At 35.6% G+C, this 25,194-nt stretch overlaps 1 protein-coding gene across 1 annotated transcript; it reads right to left on the minus strand.

Annotated features, from left to right (window-relative positions):
- Positions 1-2,645: 2,645 nt before the first annotated feature.
- LOC149224055 (uncharacterized) lies at positions 2,646-3,574 on the minus strand. Its single transcript, XM_089383476.1, has 3 exons — positions 3,417-3,574; positions 3,232-3,324; positions 2,646-3,059 (listed from the first exon to the last, which is right to left on the minus strand). The coding sequence occupies exons 1-3, from the start codon at positions 3,543-3,545 to the stop codon at positions 2,862-2,864; spliced, it is 420 nt and encodes a 139-aa protein (XP_089239602.1). The 5' UTR covers positions 3,546-3,574; the 3' UTR covers positions 2,646-2,861.
- Between the last annotated feature and the right edge of the window lie 21,620 nt (positions 3,575-25,194).

The raw sequence follows: 25,194 nt of genomic DNA on the forward strand, positions 1-25,194 counted from the left end.
CTCATCCATGATATCGAAGCAGAATCCAAAGAGAACCAGCACTGAGAAGTGCTCTAGTGATCCTCCACATTGCCTGCCCAATCAGCATTCGAATAATCATGCAGTTTCATATTTTTGGTAGTGTATCTCAATACATGAGAGATTGTGCCCCAAAGATATCTTAGAAGATTCTTGGCACCAATCCAGTGAGGCTCAACCAAATATGAGCTCACCATGCTAACTGCAAAACATATGTCCAGACGGAAGTTCACTAAGAACATCAATGTGAATGAGTTTATGAAACTCAGGGGCATTTCACAAATCTGGTCCAACATCACTACCATATAACTTCTAAAAGTTAAGATCCTTGAGGTAGTCACAGGCTTGCAGTTTATCATTCCACATCCGGAATCCAACTCCCTCTTACTTCTGCAAATGAGAGGGTCTGCACCTATTAGAAATGGGTCGTCCTCATAAGGTGTCAGTGTGAGAGGTCTATCATCCACAACCTTCGAGTAATGGTTTGGATCAGTTTCACTCCTAGTGAATCTCAGCTTCATCAGACAACTATCAATCCTCTCATACTATGCCCAGGGTGTTTTGCTTCAAGCCATAGAGGGCTTTCTTCCACCTATATACATGAGATTCCCGATCATGAATCTCAAACTCCTCGGTTTGTTCCAAACCTGTGGACTTGCTGCATGACGGGAATGGTCCCCTTATAAGATTTTCCTTCGGTACATCTCAGACATGTACCTTCATGATCTACTTGATCTCAGACATCCCTATCACCATTTGACTCACATCAGGTAGGGCCCCATAGGTAGACCTCTAGTGTTATAGATGCGATATGTCAATTGACATGATCCCCAATGGACCATCACTACAACAAAACCAATGATTTGCACCAGATTTAGCGCCAAATTTTAGTGCATTTTTTTTGTAATTGTGATGAGCAACCTGGCGCTAAATCTGGCTCTATTGTACAATTTTTAAAGCGTCCTTTTTTGCACCTGATTTTGCATCCTTTTTCACGCTAGATTTTACATCATTTTTTACACCAAACTATGCATCATTTTTTGCGTCAAATTTTGAACCAAGATTTGCATCTTATTTTATGACAGGTTTTGCTTCTAGTTTTGTGTCATTTTTTGCATCTATTTTTCATTCTCTTTTGCTTCCTATTTTGTGTCATTCTTTGCTTCCATTTTTGCACCATCATTTGCATCAAGTTTACACTGTATTTTGAATCCAATTTAACGTCTTTTTATGCATCCATTTTGTGTCAGTTTTTGCATCTAGTCTTACGCCAGGTTTTGTATCTAGTCTTACACTAGTTTTTGCTTCTATTTTTGCACCAGCTTTGGTGCCTATCTTTGCACCATGTGTTGAATTTGATTTAGCACCAAATTTTGCATCCATTTTTGTGCCCATTTTTGCATCTTTTTTTGGACCATTTTTTACATCCACATTTACGTTTGATTTGTCTCCATTTTTCCCATCTCATTTTGCACCATATTTTGCGTCATTTGTTTCATCCAATTTTGCATCATTTTTAACACCATCTCTTGCATCTAATGTTACATCATTTTGAGCATCCAAATTTGCATTTATATTTGTATCTTATGTTGAGTCATGTGTTGTGTCCACCTTTGCATCTTATTTTGTGTCTAATGGTACATTCAATTTAGAGCCATTTTTTATGTCTACTTTTGTATTTGTTTTTGCACCAAGTTTTGCATCCAATTTTAAGCTATTTTATGCCCCTTTTTGCACCATTTTTTTGTGTCTACTTGTGTCCAATGTTGCACCATTATTTACACCGACTTTTTCATCCAATTTTGCATTTTTTTGGTGTCTAGTTTTACATCGTTTTCACCATCCAAATTTGCATCTTTTTTTGCCTCATTTTGTGTCCACATTTGCATATAATTTTGTGTCTGAGTTCGAGCCTAAATTTGCATGTGATTAGGAATCATTTTTTACATTCAATATGGCATCCTTGGTTTCACCTTTTTTCAGCCCCATTTTGCATCTTGTTTTATGTCTTTTCTTACTTATTTTTTTTTCCTTTTTTGCACCCAAGTTTGCATCCCAAATTTACACCATTATTTGCATCATCATTTGGCATATTAATTTGTAACGTTTTTTGCTTCTTTTTAATGCTCAACTTTGCATCTTATTTTACATCTAGTTGTTGTCTTTTTTTGCATCTAATTTGGTGCCCATTTATGTGTCCTTGTTTTTGCCCAATTTGATATCCTTTTGTATGCCATGTTTTGTTCCCTTCTTTGTGTCAACTATTGCACAATTTTTCACTTCTAATTTAAAACACTTTGTATGTCAATTGTTTGCATTTTGTATTAATTCCTAGTTTAACATCCAATTTTACTTTCAATTTTGCATCCATGGTTACATCCGCATTTGACTTCTTATATAGAGTATATTTTTCTTTACATATATGACCCCCTTTATAGATTCATAGTGAAATATATGATAGTTTCTAAATATCATTAAAGCAGATATCACAATTCAAAATCATTTGTAAAGAAATTTAAGAGAAATTGACAACATCCATCCAAAAAAATAACAATGTGTCATTAACAATTTTCAAAACATGTATAAAATAACAACATAATACTAATAAAATCAGTATTATTTTTAATCAAAACAAGTAAAATTCAAATATGATTAACAAATCAAAATATTTCATGAATATCGTTATTCTATGATAAATTAACAACATACATAAATCAAACTCATCGTATGATTACAAAATCAAAATGTCTCATTGATATAGGGTAAATTCACAACACCCATCTAAACATAACAATGTCATTCTACACAATAATTTCTTCATAAAAAACAATGCATGTGCATGCCTAGCTACCACCACCAAGATCATCCTCATGATCATCTTGACCATCCTCATTACTCTGATCCACATCATCACCAACACCGCAACTATCATCATCATCTCCTCCTTCACCACCATCATCCTCATCCTCATCCTCATCATCTCCTGATATATGTTGAACATAATTTGGATCATCGTCTTGGCAATCATTACCTATAGCATTCTGACAAAAAAAATCAATATTACATGTTAGTATTAATTACATAACACAACGCATGGTTTTTTTATACAATGTTAACCATAAAATGAGGTAAGATATAATATCTAATAGTACTAAAAAATAAAATGAAAATATGGTTTAAAAGTATATTGGAAATCCAACTAAGATTACATACCATAGAGTCCATCCAAACAACAAATTCAACCCATCTCTTTTGCTGCAGCACCTCCTTTTCCAAATGATTTGGAGGTCTTCCATATTTTAGTTCCTATCAATCAGTAAATAGGGAGAAATTAGATAACAATGACTTCTTCTAGTACAAAATTTATTAAAAAAATATCACATGTTTAATATACTTACAAAGGTTGTTATCAGTGCTTTTAAACCTTTCTGGCCACTACGATGAGTGACTTTTGTCTTGGTTAACCTCGCCTTGGATGCCTTGTCCTTAAACATAAACCAATTCAATTTATTTTCACACAAATACATGTCTAAGATACTTATAAGTATTAATACATTCTAAATAATGTTTAATGAAAGATTCAATACCCGAATGCTCTCATTGCCGGCTTTTCTTTGTGCATCCAACTTCTCATATGATTTTACAAGTTCTTTCCATACTTTAAAAGGTATGTCAATAGGTCTTTGTTTCAGTCTTTGATCTTGAGGCATTTTTTTAATTTTTCTTGTTTGGTTAAAAATTTTGGTTAAAAAAAACCGAACAAGTAATTCACATCAATGGCATGGGGACTCTATGGATATGTGTAAAAAAATGGCTATAAAGAAAACATCCAAAAAACATATGAGCTCTCCCTTTGATGGTCACTTGGGGCATATGGCTGGAAAGGAACAACTCCATTTTCGAAAATCATGGACAATCCTTTCTCAAAGTCCTTCCTAATATTTGCTCCAAATGTCTTAAAATGAAAAACAAAATTCAAACGTCATCCTTAAACATCTCCCTTAAATATAACGTTGGACCATAAATTCTTCACTTTTATTGTTATCGGCTCTGGAATGATTTTTCTATATGCAATTATATAATGAAATATGTGTGCACTAATGAAAAAACATTGAGTTTCATTTTTCATAATCACAAACAATGAAAAAAGAATCACACGTAACTAGCATCATTTTGGAAATTTTATATTTATTAAAAATCTTTAACATGTTTTCCTCCCATATCTCATAAAAAGGTGTGAAATTTTTTATATACTCTCCAATAAGCACTACAACAAAACCAGCGATTTGGAGGTTTTACAGTAAGTTTTTCAACATCGAGCTTATTAGGGCTTGCACCACCGGGGTTATTAGTAAGAATCTCATGAGGTTTGCATAGCCATGATTATTAGAATCAAAATAGTAGGATTTGCACTAAAAAACAGTTCATAGAGCTTTCCTGCTGGGGAGAAAATCACAAGTTCAACTTCTGCAGTGCAGAGCACCGAGAGCTCGTAAGCTTTCTTCAGCAATCCACCTACATTTGGAAAATGTAGCCTACCTGCTGGCGATGTTCTCAATCCTCTTCCTCTGCATCTTTCCCCTCACTATTCTTGTATGTCCTCTTTCGTTTTTCCCTCCAAACAAACCCTCTCAAATTGAGAAAGCAGAACAACTCACTCGATGAGAATCCGAATCCAATTATCGCTTCTAACAATAACCCAATACGATACCAGAAGTGATTACACAAAACCTCATTGACTCTTCATTTGTTTGGAAAAGAGCCAAGCATATACTTCTGACGAGGGTTTCCATCTCAAGTCTGGCTCGCAGGACGTCGCTTAGTCAATTGCGAGAAAAGTTTTCCACCTGCCTGTCACATACGGTTTGTCACACTATATATTAAAATAAGGTTGATCATACTAACAATAAGGTTGTATAGTTTAAAAGGAGGGCTCTCCTGACTACATTTGGTTGGTTTATAGAAAATATTGCTGGAATGTGTAATGTGAATGCTCTGCTAACTGTTTTTTAAGCATTTGGAAGTATTAAAACCCCCTAGGATAATTAATGTAAGACCTGTTAATTAATGTGTAAAGATGGCTATTGTCCTTGGGCTACCTTAGCTATTTGTGTTTAGTGATCTGTGGTATTATGACTCCTCAAGTCACTATTAAACCATGAGAACCATGCCCAGGCAGACTAGTGTGACATTGTGGATGAGAACCAAAACTAGACTCCTATAACCTCCTTTTTCATCCTTTAAATTGCAGAATTAACTGACTGTTCTAGTAATCGTTCTTGAGCACCTGAAGATGTGCACCCTAAATAATAAGAATAATACCCTGTAACATATGAATAGTCCATCCTGTGCATGTAGGATATGCACATGAGGTCCAATAAAATCACTAACCAGAATACCAGGTGTTATTAAAGCCTCTACAGGTTGATATATATGAATGTTACAGTGTGCAGGAGTATGATTCAATTCCATACGAAAATACAAAACATCTGATAGGATTTCCTTATACCTCATAGGCAAACAACCATTGTCCCTTCTATAGATGAGCAGAATAAGTGCTTGGTTCTCTACACTAAATAAAGACAAAGTATAGTACTTATTGCTGACAAAATATGATTTAAACCGCGGTTCAATTGCTTGACATTCAGCTGGTCACAGAATTGTAGAGTGCATAATCATAAGTGATGTTGCGAGCCTCATTGCTCAAAGTCTAAGGGTCTTGCGAGCCATAATCACAGCCATGTATGGCATATCTTGTGATTATGGCATTTTATGAGGTCAATTCTTGTGAAGACATTTCAGTTTATAATAAATTTTGAACCTCAATAGAGTTTTGGCAAGACCTGGCTGAGCTAGGACATCAACAACACAACTGATATGAATGACATAATCTAGCCTCAAGAGGGAGCCTCTTTTGTTTCATCACTCTAACAATCTATGAAGTGGTGGAAAGCATAACAACTTCCCCTTGAATATGACACCTAAACTGAGTACAAATCCTAAATGATGCAGCCCTTGGTGCATGTCTCTCAAAGTATCGATATTTCAAATGTTGAAAGCTCTTGTGCCCATTTGATATGCATTCGATTGCAGTTCCCCTGAAGAAAGAATCTTATAAAGGTGAGGCCATGGCCAATATGTTATCCATATCCATTGGAGTTGCCATTGCTTGACAACTTTAGTGTGATCAGTCCCACCATGATTCACATGGGCTTCTACTCAACACTGGCTGTTGCTATTGTAAGAGTCTTCAAGCTCGTTGAACCCATAGTATTGATAAGTGTATTCTTTGGGTCTCTGGTTTTCAAATTCTGCCTATGTTTTCCTCTCAGTATCATTATTTCAAATGCTGAAAGCTCTAATTCCCATTGCTGTGTATTTGATTGTGGTTTCCTTGAATAAATAAGCTTATAAAGGTGAGCTCGAGGCCAATATGTTGGCCATATCCATTGGAGTTACTATTTCAGCTTATGGGGAGGCCAAGATGAATGCATGGGAGGTGATTCTCCAGTTAAGTGCAGTTGCATGTGAAACTACCCAATTGGTTCTCATACAAATTCCACGAACATCAAAAGGGATTAAGTTGAATCCCATCACATCTTTGTTGCTCCTTGTTGCCTTGTTTTTCTCAGCACCCCCTGGGCCTTAGTAGAATACCCATTTCTGATAATCAGGGTCTCTTCCTTTGATTTGGATTACATGACATTTCTACTTGTGCCTTGGCTCTTAATCTTGCAGTGTTTCTTCTGATAGGAAAGACTTCAGCCTTGACTATGAATGTTGCTGGTCTTGTCAAGGACTGGCTGCTCATAACATAATCTTTGTCTGTAATAAATGAAAAGGTTACAGTCATAAACTTGAGTGGGTGTGGACTGGCTTTTCTGGCTGTCTGTTACTATAATCATTTGAAACTTCAAGCTCTCAAGTCCAATGAAAACCAACCAAAGTACCTCAACAGTGCAGCTGATGCCAATGATGAAGGAGAAGGTTTGATAATGACAAGTGGGAGATTCTCAATCAGAGATTCAGAACCAGTAGAGAAAAATCAAACTCAAGCTTCAGGATTAGGTATTTAGATCATTAATATTGTCTTGCACGCTAGAGATTACTGTTCTTGGATTGGCTCCTCTATGCCGAGATCTATTTGCAGGGAACAAGCCAGTCATTCACAGTGAAGAAGATAATGACAAGATTAGTGTATAATGATGGACAGGATGGTGCGATGGTGCCAACCTAAATCTCAAGTAAGGAGACATCTGTTCATCAATTTGTCAAGAAGCATGGCCTACAATTCAATTGCTCTAAGCCTATCACTTCTTCCACCTGTCAAATAAATTGTTTCCTGTTTGTTTAGTTGACTATGGTTCTAATAAATATACTATTGTTTGATGAAAAAGACAAAACAAAACAAAAAATATGGAAAGTTGTGACCCCATTTTCTAACTACAAATTTAAATCGGATTACCATAGTGACCACCTCTGCTTATTGGAATCAAAAAGGGGGTGGGTTATGCACAATCCTCCGTATCATTTGCTATTACCAGAGATAATTAAAGCCACCCTAAACTCAAGTCTTAAATATGCTGATAGGGTGTTTGGGGAGGGGGATCCCTTACCAACCCACTATAATCTGCATAAAAGCATCCTAAGAACATATGCAAAATCAACCCTTCAATGAAATGATCCAAGAATATAGGTACTCAAAGATTGATTTTATCAAAGAAAAATACAAGACAGAAAGGAAAGATCATAACAAGGATTAGAAGAGTCTAAGAACAGTGCTCACTGTCTACAGAGCCAAGACGAATGTAGAAGAGTTCTTCCTTCAGTTCCCCATTTGAGAAATCAGTTGCATGCGAGACCCAAGTTTTATCACTACCTGCGTGCTCCTGAAGTGACATTGGGGAATGAACTGCAAGGCAAAAAAAAAAAAAACAATATAATCCAGATAATAAGGATCAACACAAATTCTCGGCACAAAAAGCCTCTTAAAACTTGGACGTAAGATAAGCTATTACAATCTCAGGGGGGAAATTACACAAAAAAAAAACAAACAAACAAATTTACATACTTAAATGGTTTGCACATATTTTCAATGTCTTGGATTGCCTCATGACCAGCCGAATCTTTGTAGTATCCTTGTGCTTAAGAAACTTTACTGTTCCTACACCATGCTCCTTCCATTGATTCCCATCCTTGTCAAACCTGTACAGCTTCGCCTTCCTGCAGGGTCAAACATTTAAAAAAGAATGGGAATATTAATAAACAATGAAACTGCATTAGGATCATTTTAAGAGCCCATGGCATCCATTAGAAGTAACGTCCGCAATATCCCACCATATCAAATGCATTCAAAGATAAATTACCAACGACCTATTAAAAACACAGGAGATATTCCTTAACATTACCGAAAAGGATCCCACAAAAAATCTCAATAATAACATCAAACATGTAAGAATACAAATCATCAACTATTTAATAACAAAAGAATGCTCATCCCATACATCCCCATAAAGTACAGAAATGATCAACAGCCTGTTCAAAACATCATAGAAAGTCAACGAAAACAGCTGATAGAAGACCAAAACAGACATATGCCTGAATCATACCACCTCACAACATAAAAAGACAAATCACCCTAATGCCAATAACCAAAAGACAGATTATCAAATAGGCCCAATTCAGTATTCAATGGCTAATCCAAAAACCAAAAAAATACGAAACCCCGTATGCTTAACAATAACAAATGACCATCACACCCCCCACTAAACCAGAATAACAGAGAAAACATCATAGATTCTTCAAAGACATTGAAAAAAGGATGGCCTATAGTTCAACAAAATATAAAAAGACTCGTCAAAATACAAAACCCCCAATGATAACAAATAAACCATCAAATGCATCCCCGAAAAAATCTTCATCGGTAGCCTATCAACATAGGAAAACAATTATTACAGACCATAATGAGATCAAAAAATGCTGATCAAAATATCAATGGGACATCAAAACAACAAGAAACTCACAAAATACACAGAAAAGCAAAACCCTAATTACCAAAATAGCACTCTCTTGCAGAAAAATACCTTTTCTGAAATCGTTTTGACCACGAAGAAACGCAGATGAACTGCTGGAAGTCGTGCAGAGAGAGATCTAGTGGCTCGTGGATCAATTCTGGGGCAATGTTTATGCGATTGCAAACCATGATTGTTCATATGCGAGCTACTGAGCTCGTTGAGAGGGATACGCGCAATGGCGCCAAACTACCAAGAGGATTTGAATTTAAAGGCGGGATAGAATATCTACCGTCCAATCATGTCATCAACGGCCATATATTTGTGTTTCAGTAAAACGGATTTTCAAAGAATTTGAAATATTATACATTTTATAGAATTTGAAATATTATACATTCTATTATTTAAGCTGAATAATAGTTTTACTTTGGAAAAATAATTGGGCACATCAAATAAAATATTGATGCGACGGACATAGAACTCCGAAACAATAATGCACCCTTATCTTACTCCAAAACAATAATGCACCCTTCTCTAGCTGATGTGTCAATGCTTTCTTTGAAGTGGAACTTAAAGAATTAAGTAATTATTCATTATTAAATTGGGATTTTATATAAATTAATTGATTATTTATTAATGTTAATTTCATTTTATAATTTTATAGTAATTTTTAATAGATTTTTGTTAAAGATAATTATTTGAGCTATTATTGTATCAAGATTTTTGTTGTGTCTTTTATTATGATATTTTAATCCACTTTAAACATGCTCAAGAATTGTTTTCATCTTCATTTGTGGAGATTACCTACTTGCATATTCAAAAAGTTTTGATGTAGTTTTTGCCTTGAAAAATGATTATTGTGATTGTAATGGTGAGAAATTATTCTATAAACAGTGTTAAGTGTTATTTAGAATAAATGAGAAATTCTTTTTGAATATATAAGACTAATCTTTGAGAGAATAGATATATATTCCCTAATTATCACATAAACAAGGGGTTAATCTTCCATTTAGTGCTTTATCTCTGTAGAGTTTCGCTAAACAAAGGGAATACCTCCTCCTGCGTGACTTCGATTGTCCCTCCCTCTTACAGGATTGCAAAGCATTAAGAATTGAATCTTCTTTATTTTAAAGATGTAGTCTTGTCGAATATACCGAAAACATAGTAGGATTCTTTCATTATTGACAAAATCAAGCACATGTGCAAGGGAAGTATTCATCTATGGATGGTTAACAAGTTCATTAATAACTACAAGCAAACGCTTCAAACTATGTATTTAATGATCTCTAGTCATCATCTAAAGAGTTCAAGAATCAAATCAATTCCAACCTAAGTTCTAAGTATATGGTAAACCTCTACTCTAGAGGTTCTATTATTGTAAAATTTCACAACTATGGAAGTTGTGGCAAGGTCTCAAAGGAGGGACTTTCTTTTTGGGGCAAAACTAACCTTTTTTCAAAAGATAGTTTCTATAATTGAATCCATCTTCAATATCCATTTCTTCAACCCCACTCTGCCGGATTTGAATATTGAATCCCCCCTACTTATTTTGGGATGAGATGATCTTTCAAAATCCAACATAAATATGTTGGGGACTTACAACAATATACAAACTAAGCAAGGAAGGGTATACACACATGTGTTAGAATTTGAATTGAAGTTGACTTGAGCAAAGGTATAACAATGCATATTTAATTAAATATTGGTGATTTTAACAACCACGTCCATTAGATTAAAATAATGATACTTTATGTGTATCTATATGCAAAGACAAAATACTTGAAAGGCACCTTCCCAACAACAAAGGTCAATATAAGAAAAATGGAAAAATAAAAAGTTGATGGGTGGTATGATTGAATGAAGATTCAAAGGGCAAGAAAGAAGAGACATCCAAGTTTAGTCCTAATAAAAGATTTTATGGCCCCTTCCAAGGAGTGCGTTATTAAGAGGGACACAAACATGATCATGGAGTCTGTGCTAAAGTCTTATGGGAGAAATAGGAAGCATGTGAATGAGATATTATGGATTTCAAAAGAGAAATCATGTTATTCAATCCAATAGAAGCAAGGGGATTGGTGCTAGTTGAGACTCCATAAGCTCTAAATCAATTGGTGAAAGCAAGAAGTCTAAAAGATAAATGCAAAGAAAGGAATATCCATCTATGTACAAATCTACAATAAATAAATTCAAAATTATACAGTGTTTCCATATAGACAATGTTAGGTCCCTATAACACTAGTGATTCCCCCATTACTAGTGTCATTGTGGCCCTTACTATTATTGTTGTGCCCTTATTGTCCCCATATTGTTATTATTGTGCCCCATAGAAGCCCACTATTGTTATTTTTGTGCCCTTATATTATTATTGTTATGTTGACTTTGATTATATTGTGACCCCTTAGACTCCTATATATAGAAATGAGGCTTTGTCATTTATATCATCCAATAATTGTTCTTTCGTGTAATGTAAAGGAGGTTGCCCCCTCGAAGAGGCCAATTTCTAAGTTGTTGATCTATCTTTTCTATCTTTTTGTGAGTTGGTTTCATAACAGACAACCTAGGTTCGAACCCTAAAAAGTGTAGGGTCTTTGTGAGTGTTTGTGAGGGAATGTGTTTGACATCACATAATTGGATTCCCTTCATCATCAAAGAGACATGTGTCCCAAAAGTCAATTTGGTTTAAGTGGATGTTAATATGATACATTGTATATTTTCTGAGGGTAGTAGCACAATTGGAAAAAAGCATGTTGGCAAGCCCTTGTGTATCCAAGTGATCGAAAGTTCAATCCCTCAGACATATCTCACCAATTGAACTTAAAAAAAATATGATACATTGTATATTGCAAAGCCATTAAGTTAAGTAATGACCTTGGCTAACCCAAATATTTAATTAGAATTTAAGCTCAAACACAACATTAGAAATGAAACCTTCACTCTAGATCTAAGGATATAGGGGTCAACATTGGATATTGGATACAAGACAAGGTGATCAAATGTATCTCTTGGACTAGCATTTTTTACAAAGGAATACAAATTTTAATGCTTATATTAACATGTATGTATAATATAATAATGAAATAGTCACTCTTTAGTTCATGGATAAAAGTGTTGGTGTGGAAGGAAATCTCGAGGGATGTGTCACTATAGTCATAAAAATTGCATTTATTGTGGCACATGGAGAACTTATTAATTGGGTGTAGCTTTAAAAATGGATAGGAGTGTTATCCTCCCCACCTAACTGCAATTCCTACAAATGACATATTTAGTGATTAATGAGTATATTGTTGTAATAATTTTGAACCCTGTGTTAAGAAATCCCTATGCAATCCAATTTAACTTAGGTACCATCCTCAAAATGAGGAGAAGTCATTTGTGGGTTTCCTTAGAATGTGTATTTCAAGGAAGAATGTGTACTTTGTCGATATGTTGAAAGGTTTTACGGTCTTTGTGTTTTAGTGTACCATGTCATGTTTGGCATTGAGCGTTGGGTGTGTTGGAAGCCAACTCTTGGTAAACTCAAATACACTTGTCCTAAGGAGGGAGTTGGGGTTTTAAGGTTCTCTGGTTATAAAAGCTTTCAAAGTCAATGTTTTTCATCCTCTTCTTGCATATTGCAGCCTCAAGGCCATTCGATGAGTTGGTGGTCATGCTTAAGGTTTTCATCCTATTCTTGCATTGTGCTTAAGGTTGATTGGTACCTTGTTCCATGAATTATGATCAACTTTGGGTCCTCTTTCAGTAGACACCTCCTAGCCACAGTATTAAAGGCAACATATTGGTTTCCTTTACTAATTTTAGCTTGTAATAAATTTAGATGTAATGGTTGTCACACGCGTTCATATACAACTACCTCATAACAAAGCTAACACAAGCACTTCTACCCATGCCTACATCACATCACAGAGGAGGAATCAATCAATATTATTCAATATCCCGCATTCGAGTATCCCTCCTTTGAGGATTCAATCCAACATTTATGGAGATCAGGTCATCCATTTACAATAACTAGCTTTGCCATATAGCATGTTCATATTCCTATTGTCATGGCCGAAAGTACCACCGACATATATCTTATGCAATACGAATAAATAATTAGAACGCATCAATGGATGCAATTCATCCTATAATGCATAATGCATATATTAGATAACCCGAACCATAGGCTCTACCGTTTCAAAACAAAATCATTTATCATACATAATCAATAATCCGTCTGCCACAGTTGCATGACACGTTAACATGTGTATCTTAGGGATTATGCACAATTAATCAGAAGCGCAGCATTGGATGCATAGCACAAATAACTTGTACCATAGTTTATACAGTCGAGCCTTAACCACAGTTAACAAATTTGCATAGCGGCTCAAGCACGACTATTCACTATCTTAACAAAAGACAGGTTAACACCAATTCTACATAAGATCCACATACTGTGACTGTAATTAGAATTTCATTTATGTGCATCTATAAAATCATCTCATTAACGCCACATGCAGTGCATTTAAAACTCAAGCAAATTCTCTCATATGCTAAGGAATTTATAACATAGAGGGTAAGAAACCAACATACAGAACAATCCACGCAAGTGAGTCAAACTAGATCAAAAGAGAGAACGACACTTGGAAAACAGAGCACCGCTACCCAACCTAGAAATGACTCTTCAGTTCATCACCGAGTCGAGGTTCTTGCCATGGATCAACCGCCTCCAATTGATCTATGCAATGGGTATTTAATACCTTCTTTCATGATATGGTTTCCATTAGCGGTGTCTCGCTTTTATGGATCTTTTTATCCATTTGCATAGGCTTATCTCATAAAAGCTCACCTTTCTCTCCCATGAGGATTTTCCTCATAGAAGATTGCCTTTCTCTCCCGCACAACTTTTATGTTTTTCTCAATGGATATTTATCTCCAATCCATCCAACTTATCTAGAATTAAATCGAGAAGCTTTACCATGAAAGAATTATCCTTTCCCATTCACCAATGTGATTTGGCAAGAATCTCATCTCTTGGTGTCTCGCTTTTCCAAGTGATTAATTTATTAATAATGTATTTACTTTTTATATTACACATCATACCTAGCTTTTCTCAGCTTAGGTTTGCAAAGTTTGACACACAAGGGAGGGGTGTTACATTTTGGATCCCTCTCTTTCCTTAAGATCCCTCCAACTGCAGCTAGAGTTCGTAGATGACTGTAAGGAGGAAGCCCCTATTGGAAAGGGACAGACAGTTTGAAGGTCTCTATCTTGTTGGTAATTCCTATATCGAAAAGTTGTATTTTCATAGTCCAGGGGTTGGGAATACACAATTCCCATCCACTTGAGCTCAATTTTATCTCGCAAAACTTCATTGGGATCTACCTAAACACATATGCAAACATAGGTGAAAATGCCTTTCAAAATTCTTTCCCTGTCTACTTTGACGAATCTTCCAATAAAATTGCCCACTTTTTCTAAGAGATCTAGATGGGTAAAGTGAATGGGAAAACTGGGAATCTTACCCATACTAGAGTAGTCATCAGCAACATAGTGAGAGGATTGAAGTTGGGAAACCATGGCTTCACTAGAAGACCAACTCATCCCCAAAACCATGGACCTTGGTCAAGGATTTTTTTCTTATCCTCAAGACATTTGAAGATCACCACAAAAAAACATGGGTCTACATCCACCCAAACCGGCGTTCATCCAATCCTATCATAATCGAACAAAAAAATGCTACTTTTTCAATAGAAAATGGGGAATAAAAGTATCACCCAAGGATAATGACCATCGCATCAAGCGCTCAATCATAAGGGAGGAGCAATAATTTGACAATCACACGTCCTTGATTTCTGTTGATTTAACTCTGAACACTCACGTAATATTCTCTTGCTTGACGAATTAAACACCACTGCATGGAATGGATGAGGATTGAGCCGAACCCTGGATGAAGCCCACTTCATTCTCATCTAAACACAAAACTATATATACGTCAAAGCTATTACAATAGATTCTGACTGTCAACACCTCGAGGTTCTGTTTATATGTGGCTAACTTTTATGGTTACTATTGAATGTGTGATTGGCAATAGTAATGGCAACTTAGGGCTACCAAATTTCCTTCGATTCCCTCACTACATCCTAACGCAAATAGTTGTTCAATGCCTTGGTTGTCTTTCAAAACTGGTAGGCAGCTTCTTCTTTGATATTTCTCGATGGTTTTAATTCCACTACAATCACAACTTTCATTTACATAAACTTCGTGTTTTCGCACGAGCGACGATTGTTCCAAGGTGAAATGTCACTTGGATGGTTTCAATGTTGTTGACCCATCATAACTAACTAACGGATATGCCCATTACAATTTTATACCACCCCATTATCAATATCAATTATGCATGGGAACCAATTAAAGCAACTTTTCACATTAATTTTATATGAGCATGAGAACATGTGTTAACAAGCAGCCCATAAAGCCTCATTTTGAATGCCATAGTCACTTAGAAGGAATTCCTCTTGTAGTAGCATCCTCCCTACTAAACTTTGCTAGTGCTAACATTAGAACCACCATTACAACAAGATATCTTTCTATTGTTGACAACACCATTATAGTAAGATACCTCAAGAGAGACAGAAAATTTAAAAAGTATGATAGTAATACGTATCCAGAAGATGGTATTGAAACTAGTAATTGTTCACGAATCCATAAGATTGTAAGGTCATTCTCATTATCATAATCATTGTCATCATCATCACCATCATCCTTGTCATTGTTATTGCCATCATTACATTATCATCATAATCACCATTCATGCCATCATCATCATCATTATGGACATTGTTTGCAATTGTTCATAATTGTAGATGTTGTAAGAAATATCATCAACCCAAAAAATGTGATCAGTGCTAGAAAAGGGTTGTTTAGGACACATTGATATACGTAAGAGAAATAACAACTCTATTTTTGACAGATGATCGATGATGATCATCATCACCACCATTATCATCGTCATTGTCATTTTTATCATCCCCATCATCATCATTAATGTAATTTCTATCGACATTGTTGTAATCATGCATCATCATCATTCATGCCATTATTGTTTTTGATGATGACCTAGATGAAAATGATGATCATGACACCAAAGATAATGCTTATGATTATGACAATGATAACATCTAAAATTGGGAAGATTCGCCAACATCATTAGCATCGTCATCATCATAATCATTGCCATCATCATCATTGTCATTGTAACCACTATCGTCTTTATCATCATAATCACAATTCATGTCATCGCCATCATCTTCATTTTCATCATTGTCAATATTATTGACATTGTCATCAATTGTTCATAATTGTCAATGCCATAAGGAATATCATCAATGCAGAAAATATGATGAGTGTTGGAAAAGGGATGCAAAAGCGAACATAGAAATGGGGGCAACAATAGAAGTAAAATTGGATGAAAAGTGGATACAACATAAGTAGATGCACAACAACATGAAAAACCTGACACAAAAGTGGATGCAAAAGTAGATGCAGTTGTCAATGCAAACTTGGATGCAAACATGAAGGCAAAAGTGGAAGCAAACATGGGTCCAATGGTAGGTGTAAAACTTGGCACAAATTGTGGTGAAACAAATGTGGATGCAATAACGGAAACAAAAGTATATGCAAAAATGGATGAAACAAAAGTGGATGCAATAGGGGATGCAAACGTGGAAGCAAATTTGGTTGCAATGGTAGGCGCAAGATATGGTGCAACAAAAGTGGATGTAACAAGAGACAAAAAAATATGCAAAATAAGATGCAAAAATGGATGTAAAAATTGAAGCAAACATTGATGCAACAGGCAAAACAAAATTGGATGCAAAAAATGGATATAATGTAAGTAGATGCAAAAGTAGATACAAAACGAGATGCAAAACCCAATGCATAAACCTGACATAAAAGTGGATGCAAAAATAGATGCAATATTTGATGCAAAAGAGGATGTGAACATGGATGCAAAATTGGAAGCAAACGTGGATACAACAGTGAGTGCAAAACATGGTGCAAATTGTGGCATAACAAAAGTGGATGTAATGATAGATGCAAAAAAAGAATCAAAGTATGATGAAAATGAAGATGTAAAAAGGGATGCAAAAAGTGAAATTTAAAATGGGTGCAACAGTGGATGCAAAATTGTGTGCAAAAGTGGATGCAATAGAAGTCGATGCAAAAGTAGATGCAAAACGAGACACAAAACCCGATGCAAATCCCGGTCCAAAATTGGATACAAAAAGGGATGCAAAAATAGATGTAGTAGTTGATGAAAACCTAGACGCAAATGAGGATGCAAACGTGGATGAAAAATTATAATCAAAAGTGGGTGCAAAAGGAGGTGCCAAACTAGGCGCTAATTGTGGCACAAAAATATTAGATGAAATAGTGGGTACAATAATAGATGCAAAAGAGGATGTAAATATGGATGCCAAACAAGAGGGCAAAGTGGATGCAACAAAAGTAGATGCAAAATTTTATGCAAAACTAGACACAAAACACGATGTAAAACTTGGCGCAAAATGGATGCACAAATGGATGAAAAAATGGATGCAAAAAATGATTTAAAAAAGGATGCGAAAGTCGATGCAAAAGTTGATGCAAGTGTAGGTGCAAAAAGTGGATGCAAATGAGGAAGCAAAAGTATGCCAAACAAAATTAGGTGCCAAACTTGATGCAAAACCTAGAACAAAACTTGGTGTAAAGGATGACACAAAACTTGGCATAAAATTTGGTGCAAAACGTGGTGCAAAACCTATTGCAATACCTGGTGCTAAACTTGGTGTAAGATTTGGTGCAAAACTTGATGCAAATTTTGTGTCAAGTTTTGCACCATATTTGATAAATGGATGCAAATAGCACCAAAAATGGGCTCTAGATGCAAAAAAATAAGTAAAAAGGGACGCTAATCGCTGGTTTTGTTGTAGTGCATTTTGCAACTTGATACAAATTTCCAACCCTGAACCCATGAGAAAAAGCATGTTTGAAAATTATATTTTTTAACACATACCTTTCCATCGATGAATGCCACCCTGAAACCTTTGACTTCCATTTTCGAGATGGACACCAGGTTCTTCTTGCGATCAGGTACATAAAAGAGATTCTGTAAATGAATCGAGTTACCCCTTTTCAATTGAGATTTAACATTCCCTACACCCTTTCCGGGATAGGTGGCATCAGCTCCAAGTATAATCCCATGATTGTTTCCATCTCTACCAAATTAGAGAGTGCACCCATCTATTCGATGAAGTGCCTTGAAGCACTACAATCTATAAGCCAGATTCCCAAAGAATCTGAAGGAGAGGGCCAATACAAGATAACGCTTCTTTATCTTATCAGAAACAACATTTGATTCTTCATACCTGGGGTTACTTTCTTTCTATGAAGATTCGACCATTTCCTTGATGACTTGCATTACATGTCATTCCTTTGATCATTGAAGATGTCCTTGGAATGATTGTTATCATCATCAAGTGATGTGTCCCTGCCATTCGGACACTCCTTCGCATAATGGCCGAACTAGATATCTGCTATTCCTTCCAACCTAAGATCTGGTCTTCCAATGAAGTGATCTTTAGGTAGGCCATATTCTGTTGTGCCATTTTGATAATATTCTCTGTTTCAACTTCACCCTTGGTGAATTTGAAGAGGGAAAAGGAATCCACTGATCCTTTTGTCCTTTCCCAACTATCGTCGGTTATTTCTCTTTCACTCTTGCTTGGGCATTGTCTTCACCTCAGCTCTGATTCCATGTTAATTTTAGGTATGTTCTATGCTTAGAGAAATTTATTTCAATTTTCATAGTTAGCTCCATATATTTTCTAGATTAGCAATCACATTAGCATTAAAGTAAACTGCAGATAGAACATAAACATAAATCACAGAAGACAAGACAAGACAAGAAGACACAAGATGTGGCGCTAGCCAGGGATAGACCCCAATTTGGGGAAACCCTTGATCAATTCTCCTTATATGTTCTTCAATAGTTCTATATATATATATATATATATATATATATATATATATATATGTTTACAACAAAAGTCAACACTTTGACTTATCTAGATAAGAGCATAGATCATCACTCAGAAGATGATACATGAGATCACTTGAAGACATGCTGCTTCAACTAATTCTCCAAGGTGACTCCTTCACTTATTATTTGTGCCGCATTTCGTCACCATGCTACACCCATCATCATTATGGTGCATCTCATCACGCTTCATTAATCATGATTGTACCCATCACTGTATTGCATTATGTGCCATTGTTGCACAATGTTTCCATCTTGACCTATGCGTTGGCTGCACCTTGCTTGCTTGTTGTCCCTAGCATGCTTGTTGTCTTTAGCATGCTTGTTGTTGCATGCTAGTTTGCCCTTGCATGCTAGCTGTAACATTGCATGCTTGGTGTATTTGCTGCTAAGTACCATACAACTATCCCAATATTAGTTAGTTGTCCCTTGCATGCTGCTCTTCTTCAGAGACAGATGATTTGGCTGTTTCGGCAGTTCCCGACGGTTCTGGCAGTTCCAACTGTTCTCGGTAGTTCCGGCAGTTCCCGGTAGTTCCAGCAGTTCCAGTTGTTCCCAACAGTTCTGACATTCTCAGCAGTTTCAGCTTTTTCGGCAGTTCTGACAGTTCCGGCAGTTCCACTTTTCTGAATTTTCTGACAGTTTCGGCTTTTCTGACTTTTCCGACAGTTCTGGCTTTTCTGACAGTTCCGACTTTTCCCGATTTTCCAACAGTTCCAACTTTTCGGGCAGTTTGGCTTTTCCAACAGTTCGGCAGTTCCGTCCTTTCCGGTAGTTCAGGCTTTTCCGACATTTCTGGATTTTTCGGCAATTCCGATTTTTCTAGCATTTCCAGCTTTTTCGGTAGTTCCGGCAGTTCTGACTTTTCTGGTAGTTTCAGCTTTTTCAGCAGTTCCGACTTTTCCAGCTTTTGTGGCAGTTCCGGCTTTTCCGACTTCTGGATCAGGGCAATGTTATTCCTTAGGATCTCTCCTCTTACTAATACCTAAAGAAAAGTAGAGAGAGGAAGAGATCCCAAGTGTGTTGAAATGACTTGAAGGCCACCTCTATTTATACTAAAACGTTGAGCACATGTGGGGTTTATTTGGTTGTTGGCTGACCTTGTAACAACCCAAAATAAACATGTAATTAATCAACTAATTAACATCAAGTTCAAACTATGAGTAGCAGTTACCTGTGGTTGAAGTCTGCTTACTGCAACAAGGTTTTGGGGACGACTCTCCACCCAATTGTAGGCTCAATTGCGCAAGAAATTGCTACAACTAGCCACCCCCGAGCCCTCAATCAACGTACTACTACTAGCGACTCCTCTGTCTTAGAACGCTATTCTCCCAAGAGAATGAATCATAAAATCTTGGAATGATGGAATGCTTCTCATCTTCCTCACCATCTATTAAATAAAGCAAACATTGGAAGTGGAACCACATGCACACACTCCATGTGTCTACATGCAACTTTATTGCTTTCTTATTTTATTTCTTTCGTTTTTACTTTTTTTGATAGCTTTACTGATTTTTAATGATTTCTTGTTTTATTTCTTTTTTATACTTATTTAGAGCTTTAGTATTGTTATTTATTATTTTATTATTTATTATTTATTTACTATTACTATTATTTATTTATTGTTTCTTATTTATTTTCTTGTATTTTAATATTATTATTATTATTATTATTATTATTATTATTAAGGGACATTACACACTTCCCCACTTTAAGGAACTTCGTCCTAGAGTTAAGTTGAATTATTTATTATTTATTATTTGTTATTAAGGGACATTACATACTTCCCCACTTTAAGGAACTTTGTCCCGAAGTTAAGTGCATTTATTTAATATTTTATTTATTTAGTTATTTATTACTTCATGTTTGCCCGTCACCCTCTGCTGAACTAGTATAACTAGCAAGCATCAAAAGTTTCCACAACACCCGGGAAATCTCAAGGAATCTCTATCTTTTTTCCCACTTTCGGCACCAGGTATAAGCTTGCCCAGTCTGTATCCTAGTCCAAGGCTAGCCCCAAGGCTCGTGCCTGACTCAGACCTCATCTGCCCCAAGGCAGGCGTTCAGTACAGTACTCAATGACTCTGAGCATCTTGCAAGTCTATCCCACTCCCTCCACAACTACTAAGACGTATAGCCCCAAGCATCGAAGTCCTTACACCCCCACTAGACTTCGGCATCCCAATCCAATAACAGACACCTAGCCTAGAACAGTAAGCACTTCGCCTCCTCAAGATGGTCCCATAGCCCTTTAAGAGTTATCCATCAAGAGCTACACAAGACAAAGGAACCACTGGCATATGTAGTTTTGATTGAGTTTGTCCCCAGCCCATATGGTGTTACTTATTCTCCCTCGTACATATGGGCTTGCGCAAGATCATCAAATAAACTGGCCCTCTTGGCGCATTTATGGAGTCCTGTGAATCATCACACCTCAACATGCAACCAATGCATTAGCTATACCATCATAATATCATAGAAAAATAATCCACATGCCCAGTCTTTTTTTAAGCTGTGGTTCACGATCACTGAGTGGCTGCTACATCCACGGAAAATATCGGGGCAGATCCACCCGAAGGGATCTGCCCGTCGGCCAATCTTAACAGGCCTAACCCCGAGGGCGTTGAGGAGATTTGACCCCGTGACCTCCCAAACTGGGAAAGTGCTTTAGCAACGGGAACTCGACCATTTGAGCTATCCCTTGGGCTAGCCACATGCCTAGTCTTGCATGTCATTATGAGAACATTCATCCTTGTTAATCGCAACATTATGAATAATAATGAACTTCATGCTCATGCATGTCATAAATTTGTACGCAACTATCACATGCTTCACCTCATGAAATACCATCATAAGTTACAACATCAACAGAGGTTGTTTCCACATAACACCACACGTTTAATTTTTTCATGGACAATGATGGTAGTAGTGTTTCCAACTGTTTCAAAATCTAGAAAAAATATACTATTTAATGAGCAAGACTTTCTTGTCCAACTTGAAGAAGGGTGAAATTACGATAAAGCAATCAAATGGTATTGAGATAGGAACTTGACGAGATAAGAAAATATTTTTGAGAATGATAATTGTTAAGTGATGTATGTAGAAGTCAACATGGATCAACAAACCCTCATGCAAGTAAATTAAGTATGATATAAAATTAAATCATGATGACTTAGTTTTTATATGCAATTGCATATAGCGGTATTGGAATCGGTAAGCCAAAGGGTAAATGGATGTAAAACCAAGGGATTTTAATTTTGATATAGATGATTTAAATAATGATTGTATGACTAGTAATATCTTAACAATGAATTTCACTAGAATTTCCTTGGGGAAGGAAGAATATATGTTGAGAGATTAAAACTCAAGATGATGAGGCTCATGTGAAATTTAACGATGTACTTAGATGATTATGCCTATGGTGTAAATGGTCAAATTCCTAAAGAAGTGGAAATAATTATTGAAAAACTAATTGGTATCTTGATGAAAACATAACACTAATAACACTGATGAGATAACATAGATCCTAGATGGATGTTGAATAATCTTAGTTCATAGTTGAATGTTTGTAAAGTAAATGAAATTGATTTTTCTGATGAATCATGATAAGAATGCTTATAGAGTATTATTCTATATTTGATGAGTATTGAGATGTTCTCATATTGATGATGATTCATGATATGATGGTATGAGGGTGATCTTGCACATGTGGTCCATATTTATATAGTTGTTACAATAGTGATGATGTATCCTTATGATGATGATGATATGCATAGGTATTATGACGTTACGTCAAGGTATATTGAAATATTCATCTACTACGTGATGATAGGTATTTAATGTTGAATACTCATGATGGATATGATATGCATAGTGTGGCATAGGAATTATGATGTTATAGATTGAGGTTTATTGACATGTGGTTCATTTATTATGTGAAGTCGTGATATATCTTTTATGTAAATATGTTGATATTATAACTTATGATGGTATTTCATGAGGTGAAGCATGTGATAGTTGAGTACAAATTTAGAGACAGTTCAAGCACTTGGAATCAAATTTAGAAGGAGGTTTACATAAATATCCATCAATCCGCTGATAAATCACAGCCAAACCACCTGCACACCCATTTCTCATCAAACCACTACAATAACATCGACACATGCAACATCAGCGCTATGAACATTCCAAACATTCAAATATGCAGCCAAAATGGAAATAGATTGCGGTATATAGAGTCACATTGAGGTCCCTAACTAACCCAATTACGAGTTCTCAGCGATATGGTGAACAACAGGTAAGCCTGGATCTTTCCTGCAAAACGTAAAGAATCAAAACAAATCGAGTAGCTAGAATTAATGCCTATATGAAAGCCTTTTATGTTTGTGTTCCTGAAATAGCTATTGGGTTGTGTCAGATAAGCTTGATTTTTGCCACAGTAGCCAAAATTGAAATAGATTGCGGTATGGGAGGGCTTAGATAGCAGTCAAGTTTGGGACACATATACCCAATTTTGTCAGGTTGGCATATTCTCAACCATGGCTTTGGTGAATAAAGATGTTGCCAGAATCTTTCACCAGGAGAGTCGTTCCTCATTCCATTCTCGTCTCGCGTCTCCATTAGTGCATTCCAAATCAATTTTCTCCGTAAATTTACATGGATTTGTGGGTTTATGTTTCTTATTTCCATAAACTCTTTTTGCCGCCTTTCTCGTTTGATTCCGTCTGGTTTCTCGTTTTTGTTTCTTGTCATATATCACTAATCCACCTGTCAAATGGGCAACCAAAAATAGACAGCCAAAGCAAATCTAAAAGGGGAGCCAACAAGCTACATGTTGGATGCTTAATTCTTTTGGGTAGAACATTCGTTTCTTTAAATTTGTTTAATTTTTTTTTTCAAGTACAAATTTGAAAGTGGAAGAACAACTGCCGTCCAACAAGACTGCAATTTAATGATGCATGCTTGACTGCAGTTACACTCTAGTGACAGAGAAACTATATGGCAGATAGAAACATGAAGTTCGGATTTCACAAGAAACGGAAATCGACTGTTTTTATTTTTTATTAAATATATTTTGTCAATTTTATTTTATTTAAGAAAAATTCTAATTAAACTTAAAAGTCTCCTCATTGATGGATTTATGCCATCATTTTTATATATCATTGTATTGCCACAGCCCATAAAATTTTCAATTTTTTTTAAAAGGAATAAATGAAATTTCATATATTCATCTAAGATACATGAGGTAAATGAAATTTACATGCCAAAGCTAAGTATATTATATTTTTGAATTAGGTTTTACGAATTAAGATTTTTCTCTTTAAGTAAATTGTGTGTTGCAAACATTACACTGCCTAAGATCGTTAAATCATTTAGATTGAAGTTTTCTACATTAAAATGTCTATAGGCCCTAAGAGTTGAACCTAACTTTTGATACCATATGTAACAGCCCAAAATAAACATGTAATTAATCAACTAATTAACATCAAGTTCAAACTATGAGTAGCATTTCCCTGTAGTTGAAGTCTGCTTACTGCAACAAGATTTTGGGGACGACTCTCCACCCAACCATAGGCTCAATTGCGCAAGGACTTACTACAACTGGCCACCCCGAGCCCTCAATCAACATACTACTGCCAGTGAATTCTCTATCTTAGAACACTATTATCCCAAGAGAATGAATGATAGAACCTTGGAATGATGGAATGCTTCTCATCTTCCTCACCATCTATTAAATAGAGCAAACATTGGAAGGGGAACCACATGCACACACTCCATGTGTCTACACGCAACTTTATTGCTTTTTTGTTTTTAATTTTTTGATAGCTTTATTGATTTTTAATGCATTCTTGTTTTATTTCGTTTTTTATATTTATTTAGAGCTTTAGTATTGTTATTTATTATTTTATGATTTATTATTTATTTAATATTAATATTACTATTTTTATTTATTTTTATTATTTATTTCCTTGTATTTTAATATTATATTATATTATTTATTATTTTTATTATTATTATTATTTATTATTAAGGGACATTACAGACCTTGACGAATTGTCTTATAATGCAAATAAATTCATAACTCCATCAATCCTACACCTCTTGATG

This window comes from Pinus tabuliformis, chromosome Q, assembly GCF_031772625.1.
Source record: "Pinus tabuliformis cultivar Carrire ecotype Pingquan chromosome Q, CPIR1, whole genome shotgun sequence".
Taxonomy (NCBI): Eukaryota; Viridiplantae; Streptophyta; class Pinopsida; order Pinales; family Pinaceae; genus Pinus; species Pinus tabuliformis.